Source organism: Electrophorus electricus, chromosome 4 (assembly GCF_041902795.1).
Source record: "Electrophorus electricus isolate QZ-2024a chromosome 4, ASM4190279v1, whole genome shotgun sequence".
Lineage (NCBI taxonomy): Eukaryota > Metazoa > Chordata > Actinopteri > Gymnotiformes > Gymnotidae > Electrophorus > Electrophorus electricus.
In genome coordinates, this window is record NC_137500.1 from 712,735 (window position 1) to 730,313 (window position 17,579).

At 44.0% G+C, this 17,579-nt stretch overlaps 3 protein-coding genes across 7 annotated transcripts; 2 read left to right on the top strand and 1 right to left on the bottom strand.

Moving 5' to 3' along the window:
• The first annotated feature begins 156 nt into the window (after positions 1-156).
• On the top strand, positions 157-4,031 carry LOC113583837 (E3 ubiquitin-protein ligase RING2-A-like). 5 transcript variants are annotated; one of them, XM_027020413.3, is made up of 7 exons: positions 157-337; positions 704-830; positions 1,115-1,275; positions 1,513-1,728; positions 1,952-2,260; positions 2,767-2,989; positions 3,189-4,031. In XM_027020413.3, exons 2-7 carry the CDS (start codon positions 753-755, stop codon positions 3,339-3,341), a joined length of 1,140 nt encoding a protein of 379 aa, XP_026876214.1. In that variant the 5' UTR covers positions 157-337; positions 704-752; the 3' UTR covers positions 3,342-4,031. The 5 variants fall into 5 exon arrangements, with proteins under 5 accessions (XP_026876214.1, XP_081567881.1, XP_026876216.1 ...); XM_081711755.1 differs by having other exon boundaries at positions 718-830; XM_027020415.3 differs by having other exon boundaries at positions 750-830.
• A 157-nt stretch (positions 4,032-4,188) lies between these two features.
• On the bottom strand, positions 4,189-7,533 carry rps18 (ribosomal protein S18). The gene is made up of 6 exons (XM_027020431.3): positions 7,398-7,533; positions 6,677-6,775; positions 6,477-6,563; positions 5,826-5,927; positions 4,931-5,022; positions 4,189-4,297 (listed from the first exon to the last, which is right to left on the bottom strand). The coding sequence occupies exons 1-6, from the start codon at positions 7,398-7,400 to the stop codon at positions 4,222-4,224; spliced, it is 459 nt and encodes a 152-aa protein (XP_026876232.1). The 5' UTR covers positions 7,401-7,533; the 3' UTR covers positions 4,189-4,221.
• Positions 7,438-17,207, top strand: vps52 (VPS52 subunit of GARP complex). Its single transcript, XM_081711753.1, has 21 exons — positions 7,438-7,526; positions 7,652-7,722; positions 8,060-8,144; positions 8,382-8,434; positions 8,522-8,597; positions 9,004-9,071; positions 9,815-9,990; positions 10,238-10,388; positions 10,739-10,839; positions 11,179-11,311; positions 11,531-11,586; positions 12,343-12,478; positions 12,956-13,111; positions 13,327-13,445; positions 14,108-14,231; positions 14,427-14,522; positions 14,741-14,848; positions 14,948-15,013; positions 15,712-15,823; positions 15,988-16,106; positions 16,377-17,207. Exons 2-21 carry the CDS (start codon positions 7,675-7,677, stop codon positions 16,521-16,523), a joined length of 2,130 nt encoding a protein of 709 aa, XP_081567879.1. The 5' UTR covers positions 7,438-7,526; positions 7,652-7,674; the 3' UTR covers positions 16,524-17,207.
• Positions 17,208-17,579: the final 372 nt, after the last annotated feature.

A 17,579-nucleotide genomic window follows, 5' to 3' on the forward strand; every position in this document is an offset into this window, starting at 1 on the left:
TCTAAGATTTTAAATGAAGAATAAATGATAATCATGTTAAATTTCATGAGGCTGCAGTGGTGGTGTTCGCCTCTGCGAATGTGTTTGCAGTACATTTATTTGGCCACTAGAGGTCGCGCGTGTCCTGGACGCCTCGGAGCTCTGAAGGAAGTCTGAAGGAGGCAACATCCGGTACAGATGCAATTTACATTCAACTGTAATCTCGTTTTCAGTTTTATCACTATTTGGGAACAGCTCTGATGTTGCGGACTGCACAGGGATAAAAACACGTGTGACATGTGCCAGCGGTGTAGAGGAATGATTCGCGCATCTTCACCAGTTGTCTGTCGTGTTTAAGGTGAGAGAATCTGGAGTTAGAAACCCAACTTACCTGACAACTTTGGCAGCTAACTAGCTGAGTAACTGTTGGGATTCTGGAGTAAAAATTACCTTCAAGATAAACAGAACAGCCAGCAAAAGAAAAGGAGCACCTGTAAGGTTTTTGTTTATGTTTGGCGTGTCATTTCTCTTCAAAGCCACAGATGTTTCTACGTTAGCTAAAGAAACCAGAGTGCTCCTTAATGAAACCAGGTCGCGTTTTATTAACGATGATTGTGTTTACACAACGTGACCTGCTCATTAAACGCCCATGAAAGCTTCACACGAGGTACACGAGCCTGCGCATGAGTGGGGCACCTGCACATAACCATAAAATGATCTTTAGGGTGGTCACAACAGACCAGAGCAGTCTGCTGTGGGCCTGTGTGCAGGACATGGCGAAGCCGCTCGGCCTGCAGGTGTGCAGTAAACCATGGGAGCTCAGCCTCTACGAGCTGCACAGGACGCCGCAGGTATGCACCACCGCACGGCACAGAAGGTCATGACCATAGGTAGTGATAGCTTGGTGCAGACCCCTCGGTAAATCCTTGTGCATGCTTGAACTAAGGTCAGTTATATTGTGTACATGCGTAGCCCCTGTATTTACTGAACTGGACATTTACTCCTGTAGCTCAGAGCAGTTTTCAACGTGCTAGTATGGGCCTGGGTCGTGGGTACCTCTGTACTGTCATACTGTCTGTATTAGTTTAACTTTTGTCTTAAGTTGTGCCTCTGGTGTATTCCTCGGCTCCTGTAGGAGGCGATCATGGATGGCACCGAGATCGCAGTGTCTCCCAGAAGCCTCCACAGTGAGTTGATGTGTCCCATCTGTTTGGACATGTTGAAGAACACAATGACTACCAAGGAGTGTCTGCATCGCTTCTGCTCTGAGTGCATCGTCACTGCCCTCCGATCGGGGTGAGCGCGCTCTCTCTCTCTCTCTCTCTCTCTCTGTGAGAGTGTCATGGGTTTGAGTCCCAGGGAGTACCTACTGTCATAATGACAAATATGGGCAAGATGCACTGGAAAAATCTGAATAATAATAAAATCTTAATACTATTTTGACATAATAGTTTAGTAGTTTTGGATGCTGCTGATCCTGAGCAATGTGTTAACAGTGTTATGGCTGTTATTTTTCTTCCCTCTCCTCTCCAGGAATAAGGAGTGCCCCACCTGTAGGAAGAAGTTGGTGTCCAAACGCTCTTTACGCCGTGACCCCAACTTTGACGCGCTCATCTCTAAGATCTATCCGAGCCGGGACGAGTATGAGGCGCACCAGGACCGTGTGCTGGAGCAGCTGAGTCGTCTGCACAACAAAGCTGCACTCAGCTCTAGCATTGAGGAGGGTCTCCGCATGCAGGCTCTGCACAAGTACAGCCCTCTCTACCTGTGTGTGGGTGGGTGGGTGGGTGGGTGGGTGGTATGGCCCCTCTCCTACCTGACACATCAGTGGACTCACCAGAGATGTTGTGATGGTGGCCGTCTGGCTAAAATCATGTGGCTAACAAATTGCTTGAGTAGACATCATCTCACGTCTTCTCCTCTGGCATGTTCAGTGGGAGGTTCAGGCCTTCTCCTCTGGTGTGTTCATCAGGCCGCAGCGTGTGAGGAAACCTCAGCAGGAAAGTGACAACACCACATTCAGCGGCGGAGAGGACAACGGTGACACACGTTCTCATGTCTCCCATGACTCCGCCCCCTCCCACCTTACATCCGCACCCACCGGCCACACCCCTGAAGCCGGGCCCAGCCGAGGCAAGAGGCCACGGGTGTCTGACGAATCAGGACCCGAGGCTGACGGAGACAGCCGGAGACCTCCATGGCAAAGCCCACCTTCTGAGATAGAGCTGGTGTTTCGCCCACACCCCCTGCTGGTCAACCCGCAGCAGTACAGTCAGACCAGGTCAGGGGCTGGAGGGAGTCTGAATGTGGCAGGACTTGCTTTATGATTGTTTGACAGTATATTTAATTTTCAGGTTTGTGGTCTGAAGCTTGGTTTGCTAGATTACAGCTTTACGGCTCTTATAAGCACTCCACATAATAGCTGAGCCCTCTAAGACTTTGGTAGCCAAACAATATTATTGCATTTGATAATGTCAACAACAGAAATCCCATGAGGTGGCTCAGTGTGCCTTAGGACAACGTAAACACATTCGTAAAGCACTTTATATGAACAAATTACATTGTGTAATGTTTATACCATTTAAAATTTTTTTTTTAGTGAATATATCTTATATTTTCAAAAGGGAGTAGAACTTGAACTACACCAGCTTTTACTCACCACAGACATAAATGAACAAAGGAAAATGTGTGTATTATAAACTTGACCCTGACTGCTAGTAGGAGATGAATAAGACATGACACTTTCCAGCTCTTGGTGAGCACACCTGGGTCCTGTCTGGTCCACAGGTACGTGAAGACCACAGCGAATGCCACAGTGGACCACCTGTCCAAATACCTGGCACTGCGCATTGCCCTGGAGGAGCAGGGCGGCGCTCACACTGACGGGCCCCCCGATGTTGACGTACCTACAGGGGCTGAGAGGGGAGAACCAGGCAGCAGCAGCAGTTTGAAGTACATCAGTGAGAAACAGTACACCATCTACATCACCACGGCCGCAGGCCAGTTCTCCGTGAGTCCACACGCATCTGCACATCAGAACTTGGCCCACTTGCGAGCTTTTGCTGTTCCATTACAATAACAAAACCACGTGTTATGTTAACGTTATCGTACTTGCCTTTGTTTTTCAAGGGAAAACTTAAATGCAAAACCTCCTGTGCCTGGCCATGTGTTTTTACGCCCCACTGTTATTGTTTTCCTCACACTCCCAGACACTAAACGGCTCCCTCACACTGGAGTTGGTGAATGAGAAGTATTGGAAGGTGAGCAAACCCCTGGAGCTCTTCTATGCTCCTACCAAAGAGCAGCAGCAACCCTCTCCACAAGTGCACAAAGCCCTGCCCACTGTCCCCACCCAGCTGTGACACACCCCTCAGTGCCCCCACTCTACTCACCCAACAGGTGCACCAAACCCCCCTCACTGGACCCACCCAGCAATGACGCAACCCACAGTCCTCCACCACACAAAGGTGGATCTGACCTTCACCTGAAGACCGGATGTAAATGTCGTGGTTTTTTTTGCAGTTGAGTTTTAGGAAAATCTGATTATGTAAATGTTACAAAAAGACATGAGAACATGACAAGCACAAATACAACCGGAAGCCCAAAAGGGGAGAAAATCCATTGGCCCTCGTCTTCTGGTTATAGGAGGTTCAGACTCACGTCCCCATGTAACTACTTCAGCAAGACCTCCACTGCGCCTCCTTAGGAGCCTGACAGGGATGGACTGAGGCTGAGAGGAGTCGTGTGGGGAGGTGACCAGTCTCCTCCCTGGTCTCACCCCCTCCTTCAATCCTTCTCCCTGCCTGTTTGGACCAGAGGGGAACTGATTTGAGTGGCTGGTAATACCATCCTCCTGCTTCAGCACACCAGTTCATGTCTTCCTTTTTAATGCCACTTTTTGTCCTGTTCTTATACAAATTTTTGTACCTTCTGCCTAATGACTAACATTGCTTTGGTGTTTGGATTCACATATGTGCCAGCAGAAAGGTATTTAAAGCCTAACATCATTCTGTAGCTACATTGGGTATTAAAGGCCTGCCCGTTTTCATTGACATGATTAATTCACAGCAGTATTCACCAAGAAAATCAGAACACCGAGTTGGTTTAGAGCTGAAGGATGTGTACGTAGGCATACTTTGGGTTAAACATCTACAACAGGGAAAAATGATATTCCACATGCAAAGAAGAAAGAAACTGAGCACCAGGTGGTTATGAACAATGTCACTTTATTGAAGGGAGCAATTACTTCTTCTTGGACACACCCACAGTGCGACCACGACGGCCGGTTGTCTTAGTATGCTGACCACGCACACGCAGACTGGAAGACAGAGACAGACAGTCAGTACACATATAGGGAGATGGCTGATGAGTCAAACACCAGTCACACAGAGCCTCTCCACACCAGCACATTTTCTTCTCCATCAGGTCATCCCAACCAGGATCAGATTATTAACCACTTAAACTCTGATCCACACCCTAGAGCAGAATAAACCCAAAGAACTACCAGCATTTAAACCCTACACTTACAGGACACGTCACAGACACTCGTGCAAGATGTATCCATGTTCTATCCTCTCAAACTAGACTTAGTGTCCTTCAATTTTGCAACATGCCTTCTACTATACGTGTGTCATGCCTGCCTACACCCCTGCTACACCAACACTCCAACTCCACCACTGTACATTATGGAGGGCTGGAAGTGTCTTGTCACACTTGATAAGTTAGCTTTGCTTTAAAAACCCAGTCCTGAAGATCATTTGGTGAGGCCGAACTTGACAGCCAAGGGCAAGGCAGACAAGTCTTTTGGCTGGTGTCACCAACTCAGAATCCTTGCGGGACAGTTTAGGGTTGTCCCCAGTCCAAAAGACCCAGCCAGTACTCTTCAGATAAGCAGCAAGTGCTGCACTGGATCAAACAAGACAGTGTCTTCAGCAACAGTCAGGATTCTCACCCCCAGAAGTGCCTGAGACCACGGTGAGCCCTGATCTTCTTCAGCCTCTCCAGGTCTTCTCTCAGTTTGTTATCCAGACCGTTGGCCAGGACCTAACACACATACACACACACGATAGGACCCAAACCAACAGTTGACAATACAGCTCATGCAAAATCACACAACCAGTAGCAGGCCAGACAATGACATTTTAAGTACATTCATCAGTGTACTCATGTACATTAACTGTCATGCAAAAACAAAGCACTATTTTTGGCTGTAGCACAAGTGTAGAATTTACAACTGTAACTGCTGATTTTATAAAAAACATTGTCACATTCCAATACCAGTGCAACACTGAAAACCCAGTAGCACGTCACAGTCCACCACATCACTAAACCTCTCCTCTGCTGGGCCCTTCACAAGGTATCAGGTTCAACAGTGATTCCTCATTAGACTCAGGGGAACTGTGCAGGAATTTTGTAGATTATTGAATACTGGTGCAAGTTTGTTGCTCTACGTCCAGGGCCCATTACCTAACCTCTTTTAGTAAATCCTTAACAGTGAATATTCAAACTTGGTATAAAAACAGGGATGGAATAAGACCATAGCCGAATGAACTACCGAAGAGTGTGAGGCTGGATCAAATTGAAACTGGCCAAATTCTCTGGAAGCCCCACGGACACCAGCAGAACTGTTCGGGATGAACCTGACTTTAGAAGCACTGCAAACAGCAGGAGTAGTTGGCAACTCAGTGGTTAAGGTATTTGACTAGTAATCAGAAGGTTGCCAGTTCAAGCCCCATCACTGTACCCCTGAGCAAGGCCCTTAACCCTCAATTGCTCATGTGTTCAGTTATAGTTGTAAGTCGCTCTGGATCAAAGCATCAGCTAAATGCTGTAAATGATCATCTTACCTGGCTGTACTTGCCATCCTTAATGTCCTTCTGCCTGTTCAAGAACCAGTCAGGGATCTTGTACTGACGAGGGTTCTGCATAATGGTCACTACCCTCTCAACCTGGAGAGCAGAGCACCCAACCGTTAAACACACTGTGCTCTCTTTCTCTCAGGAGAGTCTTAATACTGATATTTGGTATTAAAAATGGACCAAATCAAAAATTCCTGATTACCGAAACAAAAGTTTAAAAAGTAATATACAGGGAAAACTTAAGTTATATGGCTGACTTGCAATATTGATCAAGATTTTGTCATGCTACAAATATGAAAGTACTTCAGAAGAGTAACCATGAGATACTGCATTAAGACTGGATCAAAATGACAACGCAGGACAACAATCAGGTCAAGCACATGCCAACAAGCACCAAAAAATGGTGTCAGTTTCAGGGTAAGTCTAAGACATGCATTGGCTCAATTAATCCGTGCTCTCATGTGCAACACCTGGACAATCATCCTTGGTGTTGATGGCTAGTAAGCAAATTCCCTCCTACCCTCTCAGGCCACCATTACTGCCTAAACCAGCTTACATCCTCCACAGGACCCCAACAATAGTTATACCAGTGTACAATGCAGCTCAGCCTCGCTGCATGAGGCTTAAATGAGGTTTTACCTCATCCTCGGTGAGTTCCCCAGCCCTCTTGTTCAGGTCGATGTCTGCCTTTCTCAGGACGACATGTGCATATCGCCGGCCAACACCCTGCAAAACACACACGGTCAGCACCAGCCAGGTGTGCGTTTTTCTCACTTCAATGGACTCAACACACATATTGAGCTGGTGGTGAATGAACTTTGAGTGCAACTACAGCTCACCTTGATGGCAGTGATGGCAAACGCTATCTTCCTCCTACCGTCAATGTTCGTGTTGAGAACACGAAGGATGTGCTGGAACTTCTCCGGAATGACAAGAGACTGCACAGAAACAAAGCATATGCCTCTTAAGTTTGTGAACTCGTCTACCTACACACCAGAGCAAGATCAAACAATGTACACCATATAGTAACCTGGTTTGGTGGACTGAAGGACACCAAAAACGGCAGCTCTGTATATTTCAAACGAAAGATTTCTGTGCATTTCAAGCTCTTTAGAGGCTACGTCCAGACAGCAGCCGCTGCCCTGGGTACTGTGGCGCTCATCTTGCAACTTAAGTTAAATTGGTGAATAACTTTAGCGGCCATCAACACACGAGACGCACAGATGAGACAAGGCTCTTTAGCTAGTCAGCTTTTCCTGATAAAGAAGCTAGCCATGAGACTAAAGCGTTTAAGTGGCAAAAAGCAAACCCAGAAACATTTTGATTTCTTAACATGCTGCTTTTTGGTGAAATACAAATTAAACGTGAATACAGAACACTCGAGTCGCGGCTCATTTACAATAGTCTCGTTGATCGTTTATTTGGTCATAATACTTGCAAATCGTGTGCACATAAAATATTTATCCAACAATTATGCATTCCCAATTAATATACGACGCTTACCAAAGGCGATGTTAAAGGATTTTTCTAAACACTTCTACGGATCTATTTCACACTCACCATCTTGGGAGCAGTTCAGCGAAAAGAGGAAGTGGAGGGGTTCTCGCGATACTTTCAGCGCGCGTTCACAGGAAGTGGTTCCGTCGCACTATAAAAGTTGTGCTGACAGTCCTTACAAAGCTGTAGATGGTGGGCCTTTTAAATACGGCAAATATGGGCAAATTCAGATGGAATAGTTGCGCAGTTTTTGTAATTTCTGAAGTATGTTTATTTTGAAATGTGTACATAACTATGTGTCGCATGTTTTAAAATAGACAAACGTCTCGGTTTCTTCGCAATGGCGGCGCCTGATATAAACACAGCTGTGGCCTATTTACAGGACGAGGTATAAGCAATTACTTAAAATCATATAAATCTAAAAACAAAAATGTATGTCTTGTGACGTATGGTAACCTGACTAAACATTGGGATATATAGCGGTTGGCTAGCTACACAGTTCTGTGTACTGACATGGTTAGCAGATAGATAGCTAGCTAGTTAGTTATCTTAGCTTAGCTAAATCGATGGGAACAGACTGACGTCTGTCTTTACACATTTACTACACACCGTCAGCCCTCCAAAGCCATGAAGTATTTTATGTGCTCATTTAGCGTTTATAACTCGTGAACCGATACTGACTCTGACGCTCGTGCCTTTGACCCTTTGACCTGATTCATCCACAGAAGAGTGATGCTGAGGTCGGGCCTGCGCTGATTCTGGGCGATCTGGATCTAACTACTGACGAGTTCATTTTGGATGAGGTGGACAGTAAGTTTTGTATACCTTGCTGTGCCTTGTATGCACTTTGTTAGCTAGCTGGGTGTGTGTGTGTGTGTGTGTGTGTGTGTGTGTGTGTGTGTATATATATATATATATATATATATATATATATATATATATATATATATATATATATATATATATATATATATATATATATATATATATATATATATAAAAAAAAATAATAAGATTGTTGGTTGTACTCTGCCTGTCTCTCATTAGTCCATATTCAAGCCAACCTAGAAGATGAGCTGGTTAAGGAGGCTCTGAAAACGGTGAGATTGTGACCCTTTGGTAAAAATGTTATTTTAATCATCGAGTCCTTGGGCTGGTTTACTGAAGGTCTGTATTTCCTTGCCTAGGGTGTTGACCTGCGGCAGTACTCCAAACAAGTGGAAACTGAACTGCAACATATTGAACAGACCTCAATCAAAGACTGTATCCCTTGAATCGACTTACTTAAACAGCCTTCCGTCCAGTTGTGACCTTTTGGTGAGCACCAGGTTGAACTCGGTGACTGTTTCTGCAGGAGATGGCAGGTGTTCTTAAAGTTTACATATTTTAGATTTTTGAAGGAGCTCTAAAGCAGTGATTACCAATTACCCCTGTAGTAACTCTAATGATAGTAATAACTGCATTAACATTGCAATGACTGTATTAACATCTAAACTGGAGAATAATTAATACTCGGTGAACCTAATCCAGAAGTTGTGGATTGGGGTCGGAGCGGAACTGCACAACAGTGGTGGTTTGTACACCCCGATTATATATTATGCTAATATTATCTGGTGAAAAACTGTAAAAATTCCTTCACTGCCAAACTCCTTGACCACAAACTGTACAGATATCAAGGAGAGTCAGAATATCGCATCACTGCATAACCAGATAACAGCCTGTGACTCCATACTGGAGGTGAGTTAATGCACTTCAAAATAAGAGACTCTCAAACCACAACTCAACTGAACTTTACATTTCATACTTCTGACTTGTGAACTGTATGGCAGCAATAGGAAACATGTATTTTGTGTGTATTAGTAAGTATTCACTATCTCCCTCAGCTGGAAGCCCATCTGGTCATTCCATAATATTTATTAGATTTACGTTTACTATAATGTGAACGGAACTTCCGGGTTGTGCCAGGAGAGGGCAGTGTGTCTGGTCTTGTTAACTGACAGGCCAGACTGACAAACTTGATGTAAAAACCGTGATGGAACAAAATATTGATTTTATCTTTTGTGTAAAATATTTCAGTAATATTCTGATCAGTTATAATGCTGTATAATGTATTTCTTTTTTTTTAAACATTACTTTGCATCCAATTTTTACTCAACATTTTCAGCAAAAAAGGATCGACACTGACAATTTTGACTGTTCTAATGTACATCAAACTCCAGCGTCCTTAATGGTGATGAGGCCCAGGGACCTAACCATGATCTGTATATCTTGTTTGCTTTACGTCTGCTCTTTAGTGTTTCTCCTGCTCTGACACATCTGGTTATGAAAAGTTTGACATTTGGCTCACAGGCTGAATCTTGAATCCAGTGTGTTGGAGCAGAGAAGGCTGAGCAGATCAGGGCTGTGTCAGTCATGCAACTGTGACGGGTCTGTCAGATTGATTCTAAGGCTCTCTCTCTCTCTCTCTCTCTCTCTCAAAGCGTATCGAGGGCATGCTGAGTGGTTTCCAAAGCGATCTCTCCTCCATTAGCAGTGAGATTCAGACTCTACAGCAGCAGTCGGTCAGCATGAGTCTGCGTCTGAAGAACCGACAGGCTGTGCGCAGTCAGCTCAGCCAGCTGGTGGATGAGCTGGTTGTGCCCAGCATCATGATTTCGTAAGCGTGTGTGCATGCGCTGGCCATACCTACCACCATGACCTCATAAGATTGTGTTTGAGTGAGTGAGAGAAAAGCAGAAAGATGAAATGTGGGGGAGAAGTGAAGTTTTACTCTCTATGGTTGTATGATGTCATTCAGTAGCAACTTATTAAAAAGTATTTTTAGCATGTGCACAGTATGACAGTCATGGTATAAGGTATGATGACGTCATGGTAGAAGCTCATGTCGATGTGTCTGTCTATAGCGTGATTCTCGACAGTACCGTAACTGAGCAGGACTTTCTGGAACAGTTGCATGAGCTAAACAATAAGATCAACTTTGCTAAGGAGCTGAGCTTCAGGGAGACGCTCGCCTGTGCAGACATACAGGACATCGTCGACCGCCTCAAAATCAAGGTGACTGAGCACAGCAGGCCTGCAGGACTGACACTCTTGGCCTAAGATGCACATACATGCACGCATGCATGCATACATACATGGGCGTCTACTGGGATTGACTGATTGATGGATTCATTAATTCATTGTAGGATTGAAAAGTAATTTGGTTAAATTACTATACAGGTAACTTAATTATGGTGTACCCCCTCTACTATTATTTATAATTCTTGACAAACATGCATTTACATTTATGGAAAACACCTTCTTCTTCTTCTTCTTCTTCTTCTTCTTCTTTTTTTTTTTTTTTTTTAATAATTTTAAAAATAAATTTAAGTTAGTGAGTGTTTTGCTGTATGTCTGTTTCACAGGCTGTGAGTAAGATCCGTGAGTTTATACTGCAGAAGATCTACTCATTCAGGAAGCCCATGACCAACTACCAAATCCCCCAGAACACACTACTCAAATACAGGTATCCAAAACACACACACACACACACACACACATCCTCTCATTGTACCATGTTGACCTCCACTCCCACTTTACTTTGTCTGGTCTAGTCACTTCCACTCCAGGTTCTGATTACACGTGCACATTAAAAACCCTGTAGTATCATTTAGCCCTTTCCTCAGACCTTTTCCTAGACCTTCATGTTGATGGCAGATGCCAACAGAAAATGTGAAATTAAATTTATATTAGAAACCTATTCAAAAATTTGCTCAATTTTAGAACAGTGTGAGTCCCATTATGGGAAGGTCATTGTGATGTATTAGTACGAGATGGCTGATTTCCACTCCTCTGTTCTATATAGGTTCTTCTACCAGTTCCTGTTGGCCAATGAAAGGACGGTCGCCAAGGAGATCAGGGATGAGTACGTGGACACAATGAGTAAGATCTACTACAGCTACTTTAAATCTTACAGCGGACGACTCCTCAAAGTGCAGGTGAGTGAGAGGACCCCAGCATCCCTTAGGACCTTGTTGTTGTATCTGTTGTGTGCCAGTATAAATCGGGTACACGCACAGGTCAAGGCCAGTTTTGATCTGTCTTGTGTTGTCAGGGGGTCTGTCTGTGAGATGCTTTAATCTGTGCCTTTCTACTTATTTAGGGTCTGTCTTGGACTTTAATCTGTGCACCAATTGGTCTCTTGGTCCTGTTCACAGTATGAAGATGTAGCTGACAAAGATGACCTGATGGGTGTGGAAGACACGGCCAAGAAAGATATCCTTTACCACCACACTTGAGCTCTCGGGGAAGACTGCTTCACATGTGATCGTACAGACCTCGTTACACTGTGCACCTCCGGAGTAGATGTTCTCATGGTCACCGTTTACTGGGGGGGGGGGGTAATAATAATAATAAATTTTTGTGTGTGTGTGTGTGTGTGTGTGTGTGTGTGTGTGTGTGTGTGTGTGTGTGTGTGTGTGTGTGTGTGTGTGTGTGTGTGTGTGTGTGTGTGGCAACTTGAACCAGCAACCTTCCAATCACAAGTCGGGCTAAGGGATGCACTGAACTCATCACAGATTGCATAAGATGGTTTCAGCTGAAAAGATAAAACGCATGTAATTTGAGGTAAAACTTCAAGCATATAAGGGCAATCTATTTTACAGATTGCAGTGGGCTGTACAAGCAGTGATGTCATTACTGAACAAAAGTCTTGGGCACCATATAAGTGTGCTGAAAGCTGTGCACCAGAGCCAGAAATATGTATTTTTTTAAACTAGTGTAGCTGGTAAAGTCTTGTTCGGCAGGTTTTGTTTTGCCCCGTCTAGGTGACCAGCTTGATGACTGTGGGATCTGTATGAGGACAGATGTGGGCGTTGATTCTCTCTCTTTTTACATGAGACTTTTGCAGAGTACATGTGGTTGGGTTCAGTACAGGGTAACAGTAATGTAACGTTGAGTGTGAGTATTAATAATAATAATATTATTATTATTATTATTATTAGTGGTAGTTGTTCCTTGACCACAGAGCAGGGTTCTTCTCCAAGCCGTCTCTGAAGAGCAGGAACACCATTTTCACCCTTGGCCAGCGGGGGGCAGTGCTGAGCCCTGCAGAGCTGGAGGGCCCCATTCTCATTCCGCACGCTGCTCAGCGGGGCGACTGCAGGGTGAGACTGAGACACACGCTTTCTCTCTCTCGCTCTCTAGCTGGGTGCACAAGGCCCTAGACCAGTCCTCTGCCACCAGCCGGGGTTGGGACGTGTACCAGTGGACACACGTGGAGAAGTCCTGGTTGTTTGAAAAGTCTAGTCACATGACCTTTTTATTAGTCATGCACCATTATGAAAATTACTCTCCAGTGCCAGCAGCGTATAGTGGTCAGTGTTTTGTGCTTTTGATGCTGAAAAACAATTTCCATTATCTCGTTTCTTTCCATCACTCCAGAGTAAAGTGTGTGTTTGTGTAGCCTGTGCCTGAAGCGTCTGACCTGAAACGATCAGCGCTGACAGCTGCAGATGTTCTGAACTGGCAGCACTGGGCAAATTCTAAGCAAATCTTGTGGAATTTTTTGCTTTATTGGCCAGTACAGATTATTGGTAGGAACATTTATACTGAAACACTCTCCATTTCTCTCTCCTCCCCAGTACCCATATGAGACACTCTTCCGTAGCCAGCACTATGCATTGTTGGATAATGGATGCCGGGAGTTCCTCTTCCTGTCAGATTTCTTCATGGTGGCGGGAAATTCGGCTCTGGACCTGTTCAACAGCGTAATGGGCAAAACCCTCAGCATGTTCCTGGTGCGTGTCCTGGTTTGTTTCCCACTTTATTCTCAAAGGACGCTGACCAGCAGGTGGCATTATTTAACCAAAAATTAAGCCAGTTCGAAGCCACCTGCTAACACTCCACCTATGTGGCAGGTACAGCAAGCTCATGAAGCCAAGTACCCTGTGAGTGAAGCTGGCAGTGCTTTTTCCAGATACTAAGACACACACTCTCTCTCTCACCCCCACAGAAAAACATGTCCACCTATGTGTCAGACTGTTACGACAGTATTGCTGTGTTTCTGTGTATTCATATTATCCTCCGCTTCAAAGCCATCACAGCCAAGAGGAACGTCCCTGCTCTAGACAGGTAAGACACACACAGACAGTCAGGAGAACTCCCTGATAAATACATGCATAGTAATCACATGCAGACCAGAACTATTTCGGACTGATTACGTGATGTGAACTGTTTGGGATTTGATTTTGTTTATTTTTGTGATTCATCACACGTCTATTTAAGAGAAAAGTCAATGTCCTTCCGTACCATATTGGATATTTTTTAATGAATTCCTCCAATTGTTTGTCAGATTTCTTTATTCATATTCAGTGATTATATAAAGAAATATTTGTGCTCCAGAAACCCATTAAAACAGCTAAGGAAATAATTGAAACTGACACATCTCAATTTGACCCTGAGAGGTAAAGTACTGAGCTATCATATTAAATGTTGACTATGACAAAACCATGCAAACCTCCTAAAGTGCATATTTGTTGCTCAGTAGTTTCAATTCTCAGAAAACAGAATCTTAACCCCCAAATGCTTTGTAATGTTTGATTTGTATCCAAATTGTTTTCTCTCAAGTTCTAGAAGTTGTTATCGGAACCGCTTTATATCTGAGCACTGTTGTATCTGAGTAAAAAGTACATGGCTCAGATTGCCTTGTGATCACTTTTTGCTTATTGTTGATTCTGGTGCTATCTTGCTGCTTTTTAGATGTCGGTTCTACCTTTGACTGTGCGTGTGTCTAGGTATTGGGAGGCAGTTTTGGAGATGTTGTGGCCGAGGTTTGAGCTCATTCTAGAAATGAACATCCAAAGTATCCGTAACACAGACCCTCAAAAACTGGGAGTGTTGGACACAAGGCCACACTATGTATGCACGCACACGCACATACATACATATACTTTCTCACATGTTCGTGCAGGCTAAACCCTCCAAAATAGATCTTATCATTAAAATAGGAACCCTCTCAAATCAGATGGGATTTCCTTACACAAACTGAAAGTGCAGTGATTTCATCAGATTAGTCTGCAAGTGTAATGACTGTACTCTTCATATCTTCTGTAGATTACACGTCGCTATGCTGAATTCTGCTCTGCCATAGTCAGTATAAATCAGACGTTTCCCAACGAGAGGACCAATGCCCTACTGGGACAGTTACAGGTACATGGATTTGTTATATTGACCCCTCTATTAGCTGGATTGGTGGTCAGCATGTTTAGCTCTCAGAACTAGGGTCTTAAATTCAACTTCCTGTCTGAATGGAGTTTCCTCTGGGGTCAGTTGTTTCTTCCCACAGTCCAAAAACATGGAGGTTGAGTGAGCTCTCCTGGTGAATGTATACATTGGGGGGGTGTGTGTGTGTGTGTGTGTGTGTGTAGATTGAGGTGGAGAACTTTGTGTTGAGGATGGCTGCTGAATTTCCTTCTAGACGTGATCAACTCATCTTCCTCATCAACAACTACGATATGATGCTGGGTGTACTTATGGTGGGTCACGGACACAAGCACCTTGTGTGGGTTTTTTTTTTTTTTTTTGTTTTGTTTTTTTTTGTGTGTGTGTGTAATGCTGTGTCCTCTGTGGTGCAGGAAAGGGCATCTGATGACAGTAAAGAGGTTGAAGGATTCCAGCAGCTCCTCCTGGCAAGAACACAGGTAAACGCACCCAGAAACTTATGGGAAATGGAGTTTCAAGGACCTAACACAATAATAATGTAATCAGACACACATGAGGGTAGAGATGGTTTCAGAATGGAATTTAAAATGCGCCTGTTTTCAGCACCTTTGAGATCTTCTGTGTTACAACTACGGCAAGCACAGTAGCTGAGAGTTTGAATTCTGGGTATTAATTCATGATGAGTTCCAACTGATCTAAAACACTGTTCAGCTTGTGGTGGTGTTGCGTGGCACAGATGTGTTTTTAGATATTTGGGTCCTCTGCCATGATTGAATGATTTATACACAAGTAGGAATACTTTTGAAATCAGTCCTTTGGCTAACGGGGAGCTGTGATGAGGACCTGGGAGTTGGGCTCGTCTGGTCTTGTTCTGTCAAACATTCTCTTTGCGAAGGGTGGCCAGGAACCTGAGACCTGAGGCTGTCAAGCCTGCTAAAAATGAGGCCATGGATAAGTTTAGCTTTTATCTGGACTCAAAATCTCTAAATGTGGCTGTATGAGGCTTGAAGGTTAAACAGTGAATGTAGACCACAAAGCTGCTTTAAGACGGCATTTATTATTAAACATAAATGTAAACCTCTACATGGTTGGTGTGTTCTGTCATGTCATCTGCTTTGCATGCTTTGACAGGAATGACTCACCTAAGAAATGCACCATCCTTGTGTGTCATTCTCAGGAGTTTATTGAGGAGATCCTGGCCCCTCCATTTGGAGGGATGATCTCGTTTGTGAAGGAGAGCGAGGCGCTGATGGAGAAAGGGCAGCTCGACAAACTGAAGAATGATGAGGGTAAGAGAGAGCGGACAAGGATATTTCACGCTGAATCATCGTATTTGTTGAAATTGCACGCCTAACTCTGAAGCAAGAGTACACTAGTAAACAAACATTAGATTGTGTTTATGAGCAGTTATAGAATGCATTTCTAAGAATGTTCAACCCCTCTCCTGTGTTAGTGCGCATTACCCAGCTGGTGAGGGGCTTTTCCAGCACCTGGAAGCAGTCGGTGGAAGCTCTGAGTCAGGATGTCATGCGTTCCTTCACCAACTTCAAAAACGGCACCAGTATCATCCAGGTTGACTCAGAACCCCCCTCCTGTATTACTTTCTCATTCTTTCTTGCCAAGTCTCATTCTCTTTTCCTTTTCCTTTTTTTTTCTCTCTCATTTCTGTACGTTTTGTTTTTCTTTCGGTAACTTTGTGCCTCTCTTGTAGACTTCTTTCTTCAGAGTAGTTCTTTGTTAATCCTTCTTTAGAATGTTCAAGATTTGACATTTTGCGCAAACATGAGAGGGAGGAAAAAAATGTACTCACTAATTTCAGAATTCTTGTCCTGTATCCACCAGGGGGCGCTCACACAACTCATCCAGTACTACCATGGCTTCCATAAAATCCTTTCCCAGCCGACCTTCCGCAGCCTGGCTGCACGCTCTGAGCTCATCAACCTGCATCACCTCATGGTGGAGGTGAAGAAACACAAACCCAACTTCTAAAAGCCCATCAGGAAAATCGATACGCAACAAGTATGTGGGGGAAGGAAGAGAAGGGCAGAAAGAACGTTCTAGCAATCTCTAGGAGCTGAGCATTCTCCTACTAATGTGTTCTGTCATTGTGACGTGACTGACCTTTCCATTCCAAAATACAACAGACCATCTTGTCTTGGGCAGGAGACCCCTGACCAAAAACCACAATTGTTAATACTGCCCAGGCTTTTTTTTTTTTTTTTTTTTTTTTTAAAAGAAAAAAGTGACCATGGTGTGAAATGTATTTCCTCTTGTGTGCACGTCTTGCAGTCTGTGTTGTGAATCTGCTGACTGGATGGTGATCTACAGGGTCTAAATATAAAGGGTTTAGTGATAGTGCAAATTGGAGCCTAGGGTTAGTCTGGAATGGAACAAAGCATTAACTGAAAGTTTAGTGAAGTCTATGTATTCGTGATCTGTAGTCTCACTAGAGGGTGCAGTAACTATTATGTCTGCAGTTGTGACTCCTCGCTCATGTTTACAGTGTGTGGCAGGAAGCTTTAATCGGCTGGGAGCAATAAACACTGTCTGCTCATCGGAAGGTGGCTCAACTGATGCATGTAGTCTGAACAGAGTCTTTCTTCAACCCTTTGCAGTGCTCTCACTGTGTTACTCCTAATTACATGACATTAAAGGAGTAGCTATTTAATGTTTGCCCTGTCGTTTGAGCTTGTTATTTACACATTTAAATCTAAAGTTGTGTTTAGTAACTTTGACATTTGTTTAGTTTAAAGCCAAAGGATGATGAATTGATGTTGCAAGGCATATGTACACCTTATTCTCCAGAATAAAGAACAAGACCGCTGTCTGTACAACACCTAAAGAAAACCCACAGCCTACATTCACTCCCTACCACCAAAAACAGACACAACCCGCTTCCCAAATAAAGTGGCAGTCGTCCCGAAATAACTGCGGTGGGGATGATCCTCAGTTCTCTGAAATCACGTGCCAGGGCACGATGGGAGGGAAGGAGAGGGACTTATAAGCCGGGCAACATCTGTGGTTTTAAACGAGAGATGTAAAATT

Excerpts from the sequence above, each read along its gene's own strand:
- vps52 (XM_081711753.1), top strand. The coding sequence starts at position 7,675 with ATGGCGGCGCCTGATATAAACACAGCTGTGGCCTATTTACAGGACGAG. Across the intron at positions 11,587-12,342 it reads GTGGAAGACACGGCCAAGAA|AGGGTTCTTCTCCAAGCCGT; the intron begins AGATATCCTTTA and ends TGACCACAGAGC. Across the intron at positions 15,824-15,987 it reads CAAACTGAAGAATGATGAGG|TGCGCATTACCCAGCTGGTG; the intron begins GTAAGAGAGAGC and ends CTCCTGTGTTAG.
- LOC113583837 (XM_081711754.1), top strand. Across the intron at positions 1,729-1,951 it reads CGCATGCAGGCTCTGCACAA|GCCGCAGCGTGTGAGGAAAC; the intron begins GTACAGCCCTCT and ends TGTGTTCATCAG. Across the intron at positions 2,261-2,766 it reads CAGCAGTACAGTCAGACCAG|GTACGTGAAGACCACAGCGA; the intron begins GTCAGGGGCTGG and ends TCTGGTCCACAG.
- rps18 (XM_027020431.3), bottom strand. Across the intron at positions 6,564-6,676 it reads TTGCCATCACTGCCATCAAG|GGTGTTGGCCGGCGATATGC; the intron begins GTGAGCTGTAGT and ends TGTGTTTTGCAG. Across the intron at positions 4,298-4,930 it reads GGTCTCAGGCACTTCTGGGG|TCTGCGTGTGCGTGGTCAGC; the intron begins GTGAGAATCCTG and ends TCTGTCTTCCAG.